At 53.1% G+C, this 15,976-nt stretch overlaps 1 protein-coding gene across 4 annotated transcripts in view; it reads right to left on the minus strand.

Moving 5' to 3' along the window:
* FGD5 (FYVE, RhoGEF and PH domain containing 5) overlaps positions 1–15,976 on the minus strand; it is a 118,918-nt gene that overhangs the window by 28,327 nt on the left and 74,615 nt on the right. For all 4 annotated transcript variants that reach the window (XM_069561033.1, XM_069561030.1, XM_069561032.1 and 1 more), the window contains exons 6-8: positions 2,059–2,219; positions 1,649–1,805; positions 971–1,058 (exon numbers count right to left, since the gene is read on the minus strand). In XM_069561033.1, coding sequence (XP_069417134.1) covers positions 971–1,058; positions 1,649–1,805; positions 2,059–2,219 — 406 coding nt within the window. The remainder of the gene's footprint in view (positions 1–970; positions 1,059–1,648; positions 1,806–2,058; positions 2,220–15,976) is intronic.

Below are 15,976 nucleotides of genomic sequence, written 5' to 3' on the forward strand. Positions count from 1 at the left end.
TAATCTGCCTTCATTTTCTTGAGAGCTCTTATCACAGACATAACGTATTTTTAATTCCTTATTTGCTTGTTTGAGTATAAGCTCATAGTATCACAGACTCTGGCTGTTTAATTCACCTCTACCTCCTCAGTTTCTAGCACAGAGTCTGGTACACAGTAGGTGCTTAATAAATCCTGGTTGAATTAGATGAACAAACCCTCCATCTCCTGGCCCAAATGTCTTTTTTACAGCTTGACAGCTTTCTGGAGTTACACGCATATCTGTATGGGTGCAGTTCCATTTCTCCCCAGCAGAGCATCAGCTCCTGGGCCAGGGGGTCTCTGTCCACTTGGGGGGCAGCTGCTCAGGACAGAGGTCGGGGAGGGGATGACATTCCCAGGGGACAGTTTGTAGAGAAGGAAGCCAAGAGGACCTGGGGCTGAGACCCAAGAAACACTGACATTCCTAGAGCCACGAGGAGGAGAGTGAGAAGAGTCAGAGAGGTCAGAAGGAGGAGGGGAGAGCGTGTATCACAGAAGCCCAGGAGGAAAGCGCTTCGAGAAGCAGGAAGCGGTCAGTGACAAAGCCACAGAGAGGGCCAGCAGGTCCGAGGGGAAAACATCCGCTGACTCAGGAGGGCTCTGGTGATAAGAACAGATTTAGGGAAACGAGACCCAGAGAAGCCAGGGAGGAAATGCAGACCACGGGGGAGACGTGAGTTGCTGTGTGTTTGGCTGGGAGAGGCTGCAGCGAGGTGCAGCAGCTGGGCACTCCAGCAAGTTTCCACGCGGCCGTGGGGGTCCGGAGCTCAGTGGGAGGAAGGGGGTGGGCTGAGTGCCTGGCACCTTCCCAGGGGAGGGGGACACGACTGAGAGACTGTGTCCGCCCCATCCAGCCACAGTGGGAGGCCGGGTCTCCTCCGCCACTCCGCGGGTGCCACCCCTCTGCTCTCCCCACCCGGCCTCGGCGCCCTGCCCTCCCAGGGGCCCACCTGTGAGGAGCGCTTCATACTGGAACAGGCGCCGCACCACACGCAGCAGCAGATGCTTCACGTTCTGGCCGCCTCCCTGCTGACTCTGCTGCTCCCGAGAAACCAGGACAACGAAACTCCATCAGGGACCCCTGCCCCCGGCTCTGGGTTCACGGCATCCCACGTGAGCCCAGCCACACACGTCCCAGCCGTGCCTTCTCCTGGCCGGGCCGAGCCATCTCCCAAACCAGGGTCCCCTCCTCCAGGAAGTCCTCTCAGATTAGCTTTGCCCCACTCTGACAGTTTGTTCCTTTAGGCTCACACACTGCTACCTACACTCAGGAATATGTCTCTCCCAGCCCCCGTTAGTGATAGAGCAAAGTCCATGAAGCTAGCAGTTACTGGATCCTCAGCTGCTGGCCATTTGTTGCTCACTCCCAGGGCTTTAGGGCCCCGGCTTGCTTTGTGCTTCTCTCCCGGGACAGGAGAACAGCTGCTAAAACCCTCTCCATGGCCAGTGCTCATGGAGTTGTCAGTGATGGCCCAAAGCGGGATGTTCTGGGTTTTCCCTTCTGCTGGGTCGTCCTCTCCTCCCCACCCCTCCAGGTCTGACCTCCCCTGATTGGCATGAAGCCCTTCCATGCCCATCCCCACCCCTGCATCCTGAGAGTGGGTTCCTGGGAGGACCAAGGGACCCACCTCAAATTCTCGGACGGCCGCTGCCAGCCGCGGGGCGTGGAGGCAGTTCTCACCGAGCAGACTCAGGTACCTGTCGAACTGCAGGATATGAGTGGCATGGTGCTCAAACTCCTGCTCCCGGGCCAGGAAGACGTCAGCCACCTTCTGTCGGCCTTCCCTGCAGTCAAGGAGACGGGGATGGGACCCCAAGATCTCAGGCTCGTGGCCCCCGTGACGGTGAGGACCAGCACGGCATCCTGGGTGGTGGAACCTCCCGCGGCAGGGGAGGAACCAGGCACCCCCGTGTCTCGGCACCCCCGCCCGTCAGATGGAGACCACCGCTTTACATGGTGTGTGTGGGGGTATGCCTGCCCCACCCCGCAGCATTCCCCTTGGCAACGGGGTAGGGGTGGGGGCCTGGGGCCGCTCACCAGTGTGCCAGCCTCTCCTCCAGCTCCTCCAGGATCTCCTGGTGAAGGTCGTGGATGGCCGGGAGCTCACTCAGGCCACGTCTCAGCTCCTCCCGCGCCACCAGGTCCTTGCCCTCATAGTCCATCTCATCCAAGACCCTCACGACCGCTCCGTGGAAATCCTGAAACCCGGAGAGGCCTGTTACTAATGCACATGCCCACAGGACTGACTGAACCCAGGCCCCGTGGCAACTGCCCCTCGGCTCTGGAGTCCTGACTCCATGCTGACTCCAGGGACCTCCTGCCAGGGTCCTCAGACCCTGTGAACCGGGGGTGACAACGCGCCCCTGGTGATCACAGGTAATGGATGCCCAAGGAGCCCCCACAAGCTCCTGGCATGGAGCAGATCTAAAGCTTGCTCATTCCTCCCCTTCCTTGTGGGGACTCCCCTGCCTTGGGTGTACCCTATTCTTTTAGGGGACAGGTAAGAAGTGGGGTAATTGCTTCTCTGAAGAAATATTATACAGCTCTTGCTTTACGACTATCCATCTGTAAAGAAGTTAATGGGCTGCTCTTTCACAACAAAGTCTAAAGAAACCACAGGCACCCGGCCCCCGATGTAAGAACAGTAAAGACGGCGACTGTGTAGAAGCATCCACACGTACGGCTAAGAGATCAAGAAAAAGCTGCCTTCCCACCACACAGCGGCATGAAAAGTGAGCAAAGGAAAAGCTGAAAGGAAGCGGGATGAAGTGGAAACAGACACAGTGTCGGGGGTATGGAATTAGGAATCGATTACTTTCCCTCTTCTTGTCTCTGTTTTCTAAAACTTCTGCGAAACGATTAGGTACTTTAAAAATTAAATTTAATAAACATTAACATTATAAAGAATGTAAGACTTCTTTCTCACAACAAAAATACCTGATCTTCAAACACACAGGCCCTTACACGAGGCTCAGCACTTACGAGTTATAAATACACGGAATATCCTGAAGCCACCCTGAATCATGAGGCAACGAATGTTGGGTGAACCTCAGCATCAAAAGCCATGGTCCAGCCACAGAGTTGTCGTCCAGTCGCTGAGCCACGTCAGACTCTTTGCGACCCTATGGGCCGTAGCCCAGGAATCCTCTGTCCATGGGATTCTCCAGGCAAGAATACTGGAGTGGGCTCTCGTACCATCCTCCAGGGGGTCTTCCGAACCCAGGGATCATCTCTTCCATCTACCTGCCCTGGAAGGCAGATTCTTTACCACTAGCGCCACCCCGGAGTTTGCTCATATTCATGCCCATTGAGTCAGTGATGCTATCTAGTCGTCTCACCCTGTCTCCCCTTTCTCCTGTCCTCAATCCTTCCCAGCATCGGGGTCTTTCCCGATGAGTCAGCCCTTCACATCAGGTGGCCAAAGTACTGGTCCAGCCCAAATCGAGAAGGTCAAGCCACCTTGTCAGCATTCAGGAAGGACAACCACCCTGCCTTGTTCAACTGCCTCCCTGACGGGGAACTATCAGTGGGCAAGACAGTTAATTCCATCACTGAACAGCTGTCACTGTGAGAGAAGTTTTTCATTACAGAGGTATCTGAAAAGGGCAAGTGCCCAAGAGGTAGGGAGGTGGGATGGGGCCAAGGGAGGGAGCAGACGAGAGGGAAAGAAAGGGAAACGAGAAGGCAGAGGAAGGGGCATGCATGGAGGGAGAGAGACAGATCACAGGAGCGGGGCAGAGACCCAGGGAGACTCTCTGGCCGCCCCAGAACATCGGCAAGGAGGCCACCGTGCTCCAGGCGGGACAGCAGGTATGAGGTTGCAGAGGTCTCCACTTCAACACCGCACCCTGTGCCACACTGACCTCCTGGACGCCACCACCTTCTCTGCCGGGAATGGCAAGGGGCCACCGGGAGGGCGGTCACCCTGCTAGCAGTCCCAAGGAGTGGGGATGAGTTTGGTCCCCATCTCTCAAATCAGAAACTCTGAGTCCTCTGGGCAGAGAGAGCATGTGTGTCCTTAAGTGGAGGCCACAAGCTTGAGCCATAATTAGAAACCGATTTCCATTGTACCTGAGCAGCCAGAGCCTTTCCTGAGAGCCAGTCCCGGGGCGGCGGAGGGGGGGGGGCGGGGGGGGAGCCGGTGCGGCGGGGGGATGAGGGTGGGGAGGAAGCGTGAGTGACAGGGAGAGGCCTGGGTGCGGTCGGCAGCCAGAGGGCAGAGGTTGAGGTTCTGAATTCTTAGTTCTGCCCAGAGCCGGCTCTGGGACACCGGGTCATTCTGAACCTGGAGGGGAGGTCTCTCTGCTGACCTGGCGAGGGAGGACCCATCCATTCTTTCCTTTCGGGTCTCTGATTTTTTTAGGAGCCAGCCTCCAGCCCCACAAGGACTTCTAAGCCCTGTTTAGTCGCTCAATCATGTCTCTTTGCGACTCCGTGGACTGCAGCACGCCAGGCTTCCCTGTCCTTCACCATCCCGAGTTTGCTCAAACTCATGTTCACTGAGTCAGTGATGCTGCCCAACCATCTCATCTTCTGTTGCCCACTTCTCCTCCTGCCCTCAGTCCTTCCCAGCATCAATGTCTTTTTCAGTGAGTCAGCTCTTCGCATCAGGGGGCCAAAGGATTGGAGCTTCAGCATCAGTCCTTCCAATGAGCATTCAGGGCTGATTTCCTTTAGGATGGACTGGTTTGATGTCCTGGCTGTCCAAGGGACTTCTCAGCCCTGGCATCCCGGAGAGAGAAAACACGCTGACCCGGCCGATCGCCCCTCCTGCCTGGCAGCTGGTTGACAGCGGACTTTAACACACTCCCTCCTCGGCTCTGGGCAGGTTCCAGCTCAGCTACCCCAGAAGTGATCACAGGCAAACTGCCAAGCTATCTGAGCCTCAGTTTCCGCACCTGTAAAATGGGGATGACTGTGCCACCAAGTAAACACAGCGTGAGGCTCCTGAGAGGCTCGTCCTGATGTTTAACACTGCTTTGGAAACTGTCAAGCGCTATTCCCACAGCAGCAATGCTCCTGCTTTATTTTTTAAAGTAACTTTATATATTTTTGGCCGTCCTGGGTCTCCGTGGCCGCCTGAGGGCTTTCTCTAGTTGCAGGGAGTGGGGCTGCTCTCTAGATGTGGCGCGCCGGCTTCTCCCTGCAGTGGCTTCTCTTATTGCAGAGCACGGGCTGTTACTCTGCAGCAAACGGGATTTTCCTGGACCAGGGACCGAACCTGGGTCCCACTGCACCACCAGGGAAGCCCTGGTTCCGCTTGAGGTAAGACATCCTCAAAACAGGGCCATGTCCGAACGTTCCCTCCCATCTTCTGAGGTCCAGCAGAGTGTGCGTTATCAACAGAGGAGTTTTACAACGCCTGCGCATAGATGGATGGCAGGGCCCCCATTTAACAGAAGAGGGGAGTGAGTCATGGGGGAGCCAAGACCTGAATTGGGTCAGCCCGACACGCAGACCGAATACACAGAAGTGGGGAGAGGGAGGGGGAAGGACAAGCAAAGACAAGGCCGACGGCTGCGCTTGCATCACACTCCAGGGAGCTGAAATATTAATGGCTTTGCAAGCTGGCTTCTCATCTGTAATTAATTCTCACTCAATTGGCTCAGTCCCAATGGGCAGGACGGCCACCATCAACATGACTCATTCCATAAACTGGGGCACAATGGGAATTGTTCAGACATCGATTCACAAACTCACTGGAAGCGCGGAGAACCCGCCACCCTGTCCACGGCTCCCTGGACGGTTTCTGCCGTCACTGCACCCGGGGGGCCAGCAACCACCACAGACAGAGGGAAGGCGTACTGGGTCCGTGGTCCCCATCTCTTTTTCATTCAACAAGTATCCTGGGCACCTGCTCTGCTCCGAGCCGTCAGGGAAGAAAGGTGGGAGCAGGAGAGATGCTGTCCTGCCCCCAAAGAGCATGCAGTCTCGGGGAAAGGCAGAGAGCAATGTCAACACAGGGTGTAAGCGTCCACTGGAAAAGCACCGGGGCCGTGCAACCCCAGGAAGGAGACCTGCCTTAGCTCCAGAGAGGCCACGCCCTGGAGAAAAGAGGGGGAGTGGTCCGCACAGGGGGCAGCAGGTGCAAAGGCCCTGAGGTGGGGGGGAGCTGAGCTGGCTGTGGTTTGAGTGTGTGGGTATGGCTAAGTGAGTGCTTATGTGTGTGGGCTCAGGATGGGAAGATGAGGATGCTGAGGGGTCAGATGGGACCCTTCCCACAGGCGCCCTGAAGGCTTCTGAAGGGACTTGGGTTTCATCCTGGGGTGATGGGGAATCCTGAAGGGTGCTAAGCAGGGCAGCAAAATGACCTGATACCTCTCTTTAAAAGTTCACTCTGCTGGGAGAACATACTGGAGGCGGCCAGTCCGTTGTTCTGTGTTCGGTTCTAACTGTTGCCTGTTGACCTGCATACAGGTTTCTCAGGAGGCAGGTAAGGCCCGGTATTCCCCTCTTTAGGAATTTTTCAGTTTGTTGTGATCCACACAGTCAAACGCTTTGATGTAGTCAATGAAGCAGAAGTAGATATTTTTCTGGTATTCTCTTGTTTTCCCCATGATCCAATGACTGCTGATGATTTGATCTCTGGTTCCTCTGCCTTTTCAAAATCCAGTCTGTACATCTGAAACCTCTTCGTTCACATGCTGCTGAAGGCTAGTTTGAGGGATTTTGAGCATAATCTTTCCAGCATGTGAAATGAGCACAGCTGCACTATAGTTTGAACATTCTTTGGCATGGCCCTTCTTTGGGATCAGAATGAAAACTGACCTTTTCCAGTCCTCTGGCCACTGCTGGGGTTTCCAAATTTGGTGACATATTGAGTGCAGCGCTTTAACGGCATCATCTTTTAGGATTTGAAACGGCTCAGCTGGAGTCCCATCACCTCCACCAGCGCTGTTCATAGTGACGCTTCCTAAGGCCCACTTGACTTTGAATTCCAGGACGTCTGGCTCTAGGTGACTGATCACGCCATCGTGGTTATCTGGGTCATTAAGACCTTTTGTACAGCTCTCTGTATTCCTGCCACCTCTTCTTAATCGCTTCCCCTTCTGTGAGGTCCTTACTGTTTCTATCCTTTATCATGCCCATCTTCACATGAAATGTTCCCTTCATCTCCAATTTGCTTGAAGAGATCTCTAGTTCCACTATATATTACAACTATCTTTCAAAGTAGATAAATTAATATCTTTGGTTGGGGTTTCAATATCAAGCTCTCAAAACTTAACAGAATGAACAGACAGAAAAGCATACCACTTAATACTGTTAACAGAGCAGCACATTCCGATTTGACAGAGGCTCATCAGCCTCTATCGAGATCCAAGCTGCCTTCTATTTTTTTATTTTTTACAGAAATTGACAAGCTGATCCTAAAGTTCATATGAAGACGTAACAGATCTTCAACAGTCCAAACAATCTTCAAAAGGCACAAAGCTGGAGGAATCATGCTTCCTGATCTCAAAACTTACTATGGGGCTACAAGACTCGAGATCGTGCGGCAATGACATGAGGATATTTAGGTTAATGGAATGGAACCGAGAATCCAGAAATAAACCCTCACACATTTATAGTCAATTGATTTTTGACAAGGGTGCCAAGAAAATTCAATGGTAAAATAATCTTTTCAACAAATGGTGCTGAGATATTTGAATATCCATATGCAAAAGAAATGAATATGGACTCCTCCTTTAGCTCATACACAAACGTTAACTCAAAATGAAAGACTGAAAGTAAGAGCTAATACTATAAAACTCTTTTAAAAAATCAGAGTAAATCTTCATGATTTGGGGTCAGGTAAAGCTTTCTTTGCAGAAGACCTCGGTTTGATCCTTAGGTTGGGAAGATCCCCTGGAGAAGGGAAAGGTTACCCACTCCAGTATTCTGGCCTGGGGAATTCCACGGACTATACAGTCAGACTACATAGATGGCACAACAGAGCAACTTTCACTTTCAAAGCTTTCTTAGATACAATACCAGAAGCCCAAGCAACGAAAGAAAAAATAAATTAAGAGTTTATCAAAATTTAAAACTTCTGTGCTTCAAAGAATACTATCAAGGATACAGAATGGGAAGATACATTTGCAAATCATGTATCTGATTAGGGGCTTGTATACAGAATTATAGTAAAAAAAAAACAACCCATTAAAAAATAGGCAAAGGATCTGAAAAGATATCTTTCCAAAAAATATATACAAATGGCCAAAAAAAACACGTGGAAGGATGCCTAACATCATTAGTCATTAGGGAAATGCAAAATCAAAGCCACAACTGATACCACTTCACACCCACCAGGATGGTTATAATTAAAAGACGTAACAACAAGCACTGCAAGGAACTGGAGAGACTGGAACGATCATACTACAGCGGTGGAAAGGCGCTAGTGGTAAAGAACCCACCCGCCAACGCAGGAGATGCAAGAGATATGGGTTCGATACCGTATCTGAAAATGGACTTGTGTCCAGAATATTTAAATAACTGCCACAAATCAATGAGAAAAGGACAGACAACCCAATGAAAGAACAGGCCAAGCATGTTTTTCAAAAGAGGATTTCCAAAAGGCTAGTAAACAGAGGAAAGATACTCAATTTCATTAATCATCAGTTGAAACCACATTTGAAACCACAGCGGCCGTGAGTAAAAAGCATTGAGTGTGTGGGAAAGCTGGCCAGTGCGCGTGGGAAGTGCTAGACCCACACGCTGGGAGTCAGGCTGTATGTCGCTTCAACCACGTCATAAATCTACTTGGCAGCTGCTAATGAAGTTAAATCTACGCTCACCCTATAGCCCGATAGTTCCACTGTCTTCCCAGGTGGCACAGTGGTAAAGAATCCACTTGCCAATGCAGGGGACGCAAGACACCCGGGTTCAATCCCGGGGTCGGGAAGAGCCCCTGGAGAAGGAAGTGGAAGCCCACTCCAGTGTTCTTGCCTGGAGAATCCCATGGACAGAGGAGCCTGGCGGGCTACCGTCCACGGGGTCGCACAGAGTGAGACACGACTGAGCGACCAGCCCCTGGTCTCAGTTGCGGCACGTGGGATCTTCAGTGCATCGTGTGTGCCTTCTCTAGCTGTGGCAGGCGGGCTCCAGAGATCTGGGGTCGCGGCCTGAAGAGAGCCACCCTGACCTCAGAACGTCTCTGAAGGCTCCTCTTTCAGCCTAAAAATGAATGCATATTTTACGCTCTTCTCCAAAATGTGCTGTGCTTAGTCGCTCAGGGACTTCCTGAGCCAGGGATCGAACCCAGGACTCCTGAATTGCAGATAGATTCTTTACCATCTGAGCCACCAGGGAAGCACCCAAATATATCCATGTCCAGTTTATTTAAAATTACGTATCTAGAGCAAAGCAGAGGCTCTTAATAAATGTGCCGTGTTTCTCTGGGGACGTCAGCTACTCCGCAGGCCAGCTACTGTCTTCCTGGAGCGGACTCACGTGTGTCCCAGCCTGGGAGGTAATGACTATTCGGAATTTTGCACTGTCAGGCTACCGCCCCTTGTCTTCATGTTTCGACTATCGTCCCTCCAATCAAGCAGGGAGCAGACTGTCTCACTCGCGTTTCTTTCACTCTTGCATTGACCCGGCTTTGTTCACAAACTGTGCTCAATGGGTGTCTGCTACTTTCCCACGAGGTTCTCAGTTCCAGGGGCAGCCTTGCAACTCCCAGTGATCAGGCTGCACTCTGGACCAGAGAATCGCAAACCTCTGAGGGTGGGACCTGAGCATCCGCATTTTTTTGCTCCCGGGCAGCCTGTGCTCAGGGAACTTACAGGATCACCCATCTGTGGGTCTCAAATGTCAGTGTCAACACAGGTATTGCCTGCAGGGTCCTGAGGATACAGATGTCCAGGCCCCAGCCCCCAAGTCTCTGACCTAGAAGATCTGGGGTGGGATCTAAGGATACTCCTCTCCCTCAAGCTCCTGGGAGATGCTAACGCTGCTGGTTCAGGGACTGCACCTTGGGACCTGCTGATGGAGGCGATTCTTTCTCACATTGTCCTCCGCGGAGACCCAGGGGGAAGGGAGGCAGAGGCAGAGGCAGAGGCAGAGGTGACTGTGGCCTCCCCCTGTCTCTGAACAAAAGCGTCTCTGTTTCACCCACTCTTCGTCTGGGCGTCCCGAGTGGCATTCCCTGTGAGAACAAGCTTCCTTGGCTAAAGACATCTGAGTCCCACCAGCCATCCCAAGGTGCGGCCCCAAGACAGAAGAGACTTTCCAAGGTCGCACAGCAATTTTTTTCCCTGTGTTGCATGAAAATATAAAAGGAAGAGCCAATGGTTACAGTGGGAACCTCCTCTCCTAAGATGCCCCGACAGCTACTGCCTCCACACCTCCCAGCACAGGGAGCCTGTCACCCCCTGACCCCCTCAGGTCAGGGCGAAAGAAAGCACATCTTCTCACACTTGACAAAAATCTGCTTCTCTCTGCTTCTCCCAAAGATCCATGCCCTCTCAGCCCTGGAAGAGCCCAACAAAGACTTAGAAACCTAACCCCCACCGCACCCCTCCCAGCTGATTAAAAACTATTTCTGAATGGGCAGCAGCTGCAAAGATAAGTAACAGTTACTCTCTCTGTCCCTGAGAAACACAGAATTTTCTTGGTTCTGCACCCACTTTCCCAGGATGAAGCCGTTTGGGGGCTTAGTCTGGGTTATACTTGGGGTCCCCCAGTGCCACTGCTTGCCACCAAACCCACTCCTTCCCTGCACCTGCCTTGCTCGAGTCCTGAGGGCTTGGAGATTCCTATATTTCCCTTTTGAAACACGAAGCATCATGGCATTCAGGCTCTGCCTAAAGACCAGCCCTCCAGACACTTCCTGTACAGCCCACATTCCCAAGCCCTCCCCTCTGTGAACTTGTTTCTGCTGCTTCTACCTGCTGAAAAGCCTGTCTCTACTTCCTATCCATCCACGTCCATCTCAACGTCTCCTCTTCCAGGAAGCCTCCCTGGACTTCCTCCCTCCTCAGGCTCCTTGCCACCTCACTGCAATGTCCCACATCTATCTGTGTATGGATGTGAGAGTTGGGGGCTTCCCAGGTGGCGCTGGTGGTAAAGAACCCGCCCGCCAACGCAGGAGATGTAAGAGATGAGGGTTCGATCCCTGGGTCGGGAAGATCCCCTAGAGCTGGCAACCCACTCCAGTATTCTTGCCTGGAGAATTCCATGGACAGGGGAGCCTGGTGGGCTGCGGTCCATAGGGTTGCAAAGAGTCGGACATGAAGTGACTTAGCGCACACGCACACAAGAATTGGACCATAAGGAAAGCTGAGCGCCGAAGAATTGATGCTTTTGAGCTGTGGTGTTGGAGAAGACTCCTGAGAGTCCCTTGGACTGCAAGGAGATCCAACCCGTCCATCCTAAAGGAGATCAACCCTGAATACTCATTGGAAGGACTGATGCTGGAGCTGAAGCTCCAATACTTCGGCCACCTGATGCGAAGAGCTGACTCACTGGAAAAGACCTTGATGCTAGGAAAGACTGAAAATAGGAGGAGCAGGGGGTGACAGAAGATGCGATGGCTGGATGGCATCACTGACTCGATGGACATGAGTTTGAGCAAGCTCTGGGACATAGCGAAGGACAGGGGAGCCTGGGGTGCTGCAGTCCATGGGGTCGCAAAGAGCTGGACGCGACTGAGCGACTGAACCACAGCCAGCGTCTCAGGCTCTGCAGTCAACCAGGCCTGGCTCCGCTTCTCACTTTGGGTTAGCCACCTTCTCTGGGACTCAGTTTTGGACCCAACCAACCACCTGAGAAATAGTTACTGAGCACAAACTGTGCAGCTGAACGAGCTAACGTAAGTAAACTGCCAAGCACGCGCCGGAGGGGCTCAGCAAAGGCCCCTATGGCTGGGTGGAGAAAGGTGGGGCTAGCGAGCTCAAATTTACGGCTTGCCAGTTTAGGTAAATAAAGTCTTAAATTCACCACTAAGTCCCTCTAGATCCTGTGTTTGTCCCAGTCATTCATGTCAGCACCAAGGCCGCCGCCAAATGAAACTCCTACGTGCTGATAAGACAGAGGGCTTCTGAGTGCCCGCCTTCTCTGGGCAGTGTGGGGAGTCAGGCTGGGTCCACAGTGCTCCTGGCACCCTTCCCCGTGGTCACCACCAAGAAGGGCGGGGGGAGTCGCCGTCAGGGAGGGCTCAGGGAGGACCCGTGAGCCTCTCCCTGCCCTTCTGCACTGTGTCTGCTCAATCCCCCTCCCCAAGTCCTTTCGCTCCTTCCTAGGACCCTGCCAGTCCTCAGGCCCCAGCCGCAGGCACCTCTTTCTGCCCAGGGTCTCTGAGAGCCCTCTCCTGGAGTGTCAGCTAACCACCCTCCACTTAACATTTCGCATGCACGTCCTTTCCCCAAGCCCCCACCTTCCACCCCTGCAACTTAACCCACCATCTGTCCTCAAGCTTAGCCTGGTCTGCTCCAGCGCTTGCTGCCTTAACGAGGCACCAAGTCAGCTGGCCCTCCCCTTCCCGCACTCGACAGCCCACGGTCACCAGGCTCACAGTCCTCAAATCGGCCCGCAGCGCTGTAGGCCACCAGCACTCCTGCGGGGGTCACCCAACAGCCTCCCACGGACCTTCAGTGGATCGAACCCAAACCCCCAGCCTGCCTCGCGGGGCTCATCCAGACCCCCCAGGTGCAAAACGCACAGACGTGACTGCATCTACAGCATCTGAAGGACAGCAGGGAGGAAGTGGTCAGAGGAGGCGGTGCAGACATGGGTGAGGATCAGGTCAAGGAGGGCCTCCCGGGGGAGGGGCCTCTCCCGGGGTCTCAGACAGTGACAGCTTCCAAAGTCACCTCTCCCAGTTGTGTGCTGGCTTCTGCACAGGCCGACAACGTCTTAGCCCAAAGGAGAGATCGAGGGTGGGAATGCTCTGCGTCTGCCAGGAGAGGGATGTTTTGCAGATGAGAAAACCGAGAACTGAAGGTGTCTGGGGACCACATCGCTTCAAAATCTCCAGTGACTCACTATTTGCGAGGAAAAGCAGAAGCCACCGAACCTGGCGTTTTTAGGGACATCTCAGTCTGGTTCTAACCTTGGTTTTGGACCAGTCACTTGACTCCTCATTCCATCTCCACCCAGTCTTTCCAAATGCACCCATGCTAAGGGTATGTGGACAGTGCCCATTCTCCACACGTTACCATGTACCTTCAGGCCCGGGAGTGCTCCTGGCTGACCACCTGCCCTTCTCCACCACCTGGGCCTGGTGACTTCCTTAAACTCCATGTCCGTGGCAGCTCTTCTGCCAACCTTCCTGGATACACCCAAGGGGAATAAGCCTGTCCATCCCCCACGCTCCTGAGGACATCTGCACAAATCACACTCACCACAGAGCAGCAGCGTGGCTCACGTGTGCAGTTCTCCTCCCTACTTCCACCGTCTCCCTCAACAGAGAAGGAGACGCCTACTCAAGGGCAGGTTCTGGGCCTTTTCCATCTTGGGGATCCAAGGCCTATCTCAGTGCCTACGGTGTTGGAAACATCCTGTGATGTTCTGTCCAGAAGGAACGGGTAAGTCAGATGGATAGATGGTGGGTGGGTGAACGGATGGACGGATGGATGGGGAGTTTGATGAATGACTGGATGGATGGATGGGTGTATGGCTGGCTGGCTGGATGAATGGATGGATGGATGGATGGATGGATGGATGGGTAGGTGGGTGGGGAATTTGATGAATGATGGGATACATGGGTGGATGGCTGAATGGACAGATGGATGCATAGACGGAGAGTCTGATGAATGACTAGATGGATAGATGGGTGGTGGGCCACTGAATGGATGGATGGATGGATGGGTGGACAGATGGATGGATGGGTGGACAGATGGATGGATGGGTAGATGGGGAGTTTGATGAATGACTGGATGGATGGATGGGTGTATGGCTGGCAGGCTGGATGAAGGGATGGGTGGATGAATGGATGGATGGATGGGTAGGTGGGTGGGGAATTTGATGAATGATGGGATACATGGGTGGATGGCTGAATGGACAGATGGATGCATAGACGGAGAGTCTGATGAATGACTAGATGGATAGATGGGTGGTGGGCCACTGAATGGATGGATGGATGGATGGGTGGACAGATGGATGGATGGGTGGATGGATGAATGGACAGATGGATGGATGGGTGGACAGATGGATGGATGGGTGGATGGGGAGTTTGATGGATGACTGGGTGGATACATACATCATTAGCTACATGCACAGATGAAAAGAAAAACGAGTGGATAAAATCCTGGCTAGATGAGTGGATGAGAAACTGAATAGACAGGTGGGCAGGTGGATAAACATATTTAGGACTTGGTTCATGGAAGGACAGAACAAGTCTTTAAACCAGAAGTCAGCAAAATTTCCTATAAAGGCCAGATGATAAATATTTCAGACTTTATGAGCCACATATGGTCTCAGTCACATAATTCTTCTTTGCCTCTTTTTTCCACAAGTGTTTAAAATATGGGAAATCCATTTTTAGTTCATAGGCTGTAAGAAAACAAGATCCTGACCATCAGAATTCAATTCTGGATGACCAGAAATTTTACTAATCCCAGAGGTAGCTCCATCTACCATATGAGAAACACGAAGTTAAATTTGAAACGCAGAAGGTCACAGGCCATCCCCATCCGCCTCTCAACAAGAGCACAGTGGAGCTGAGGAGTGTTCTGGAATGAATGGGCCCAGTGGTCCCTCTCCACGATGGGGCAGACCTGGGACTTCAACAGCAGTGGATCTCCACGGAGAAATTCTTGAGAGTACCCACCAATCTTAGCAATCAGACAAAGACCCTGGGGGAGGGCAGTGGTGGAGATCATTCCCAAGTCTGTGGTCTCCTTTGGACTGGTGTCCCTGGCTAGGATTCAAGAGTCACACTGGGGTGTTTTTGCCGCTTCTCTCCCCATAAGCACTGACGTCCCAGTGCAGATCCAGACCACAATTTCCCACACTAGCTTCTGGGTGTTTTTCTTATGGGTTCTTTTTTCCCCTCCTCAGGATATTGTCAGGGATTACCAGCGGCTTCAGCATCTTTCCAACTGGCAGGAAGCGGTGCAAGCCCAGATGGAAGTTTCCCAGTTAGAACCCTCTTAACATAAAACATAAAGTAATAAAACAGAAAGGCCCAGCCCCTCGGACATGCAGCCAGCTCAGAAGCAAGCGAGAGAGCATCAGCCACAGGAGAGCTGTGCTTCCGGTTGCTGCTGCTAAATGCGTCTTTGAGGTTCATCCCCGGGGCTGGTTCGCTTCACATCCGAGGGCATGGGGGTTTAACCTTGCACAAAAAGTCCTGAGTCAGAAGGGCAAAAACCAGGGGCTGGGAGCACAGACCAGCAGTGCTCCGTCCCCCTCCTGGGTCCCTGGGTGGCAGCAACGGGACACTGGGGTGATTTCACCAACAGGGACCTCAGCGGGATTCAACCAGAGACCTGGCTGGGTGCTGGTGTCTGCTGCCTCCAGGGAGGCCCTCGTGCTGAGGAGCTCCCGACATGTGACGGGAGTGCACCAGGAATCAGGAGACCCGGGGCTTCGTCCCAGCTCGGTCACTGTGTGACCCTGGCCAAGTCACTGCCCCTGGGCCTCCATGTCACCACCCACGGAATGTTCAGGATGGACGTTCCCAGCTCTGAAGTTCTTAGAAAGACACAAGGGATGATACAAAGCAGTGCAGGACCAGAGGGAACCTCCGAGGAGCCCGCAGATGGTGAGAGCTCAGCCGAGCCGGGAGCTGTCACCAGAGCCTTTATGTGGGACGTGCCCTCACGTCCTGTGGCTCTGCTGTGCCCTCTTCCCTGCCCCCTCCTATGACTCAGTCCCAACGCCACCACCTCCAGGAAGCCTGCCGATTCTCCCTGAGGTTGTCAGTTACTCCCCCGTGCTCCAGATGATTACCCATCTCACTCATCTGTCTCCTTCGCTGGCCAGACTGCCCTTGGGGAAGGGCCCTGTCTGATCCCACTTTCCACCCCCAGCT

The sequence above is a fragment of the Ovis canadensis genome, chromosome 19 (genome assembly GCF_042477335.2).
Source record: "Ovis canadensis isolate MfBH-ARS-UI-01 breed Bighorn chromosome 19, ARS-UI_OviCan_v2, whole genome shotgun sequence".
NCBI lineage: Eukaryota > Metazoa > Chordata > Mammalia > Artiodactyla > Bovidae > Ovis > Ovis canadensis.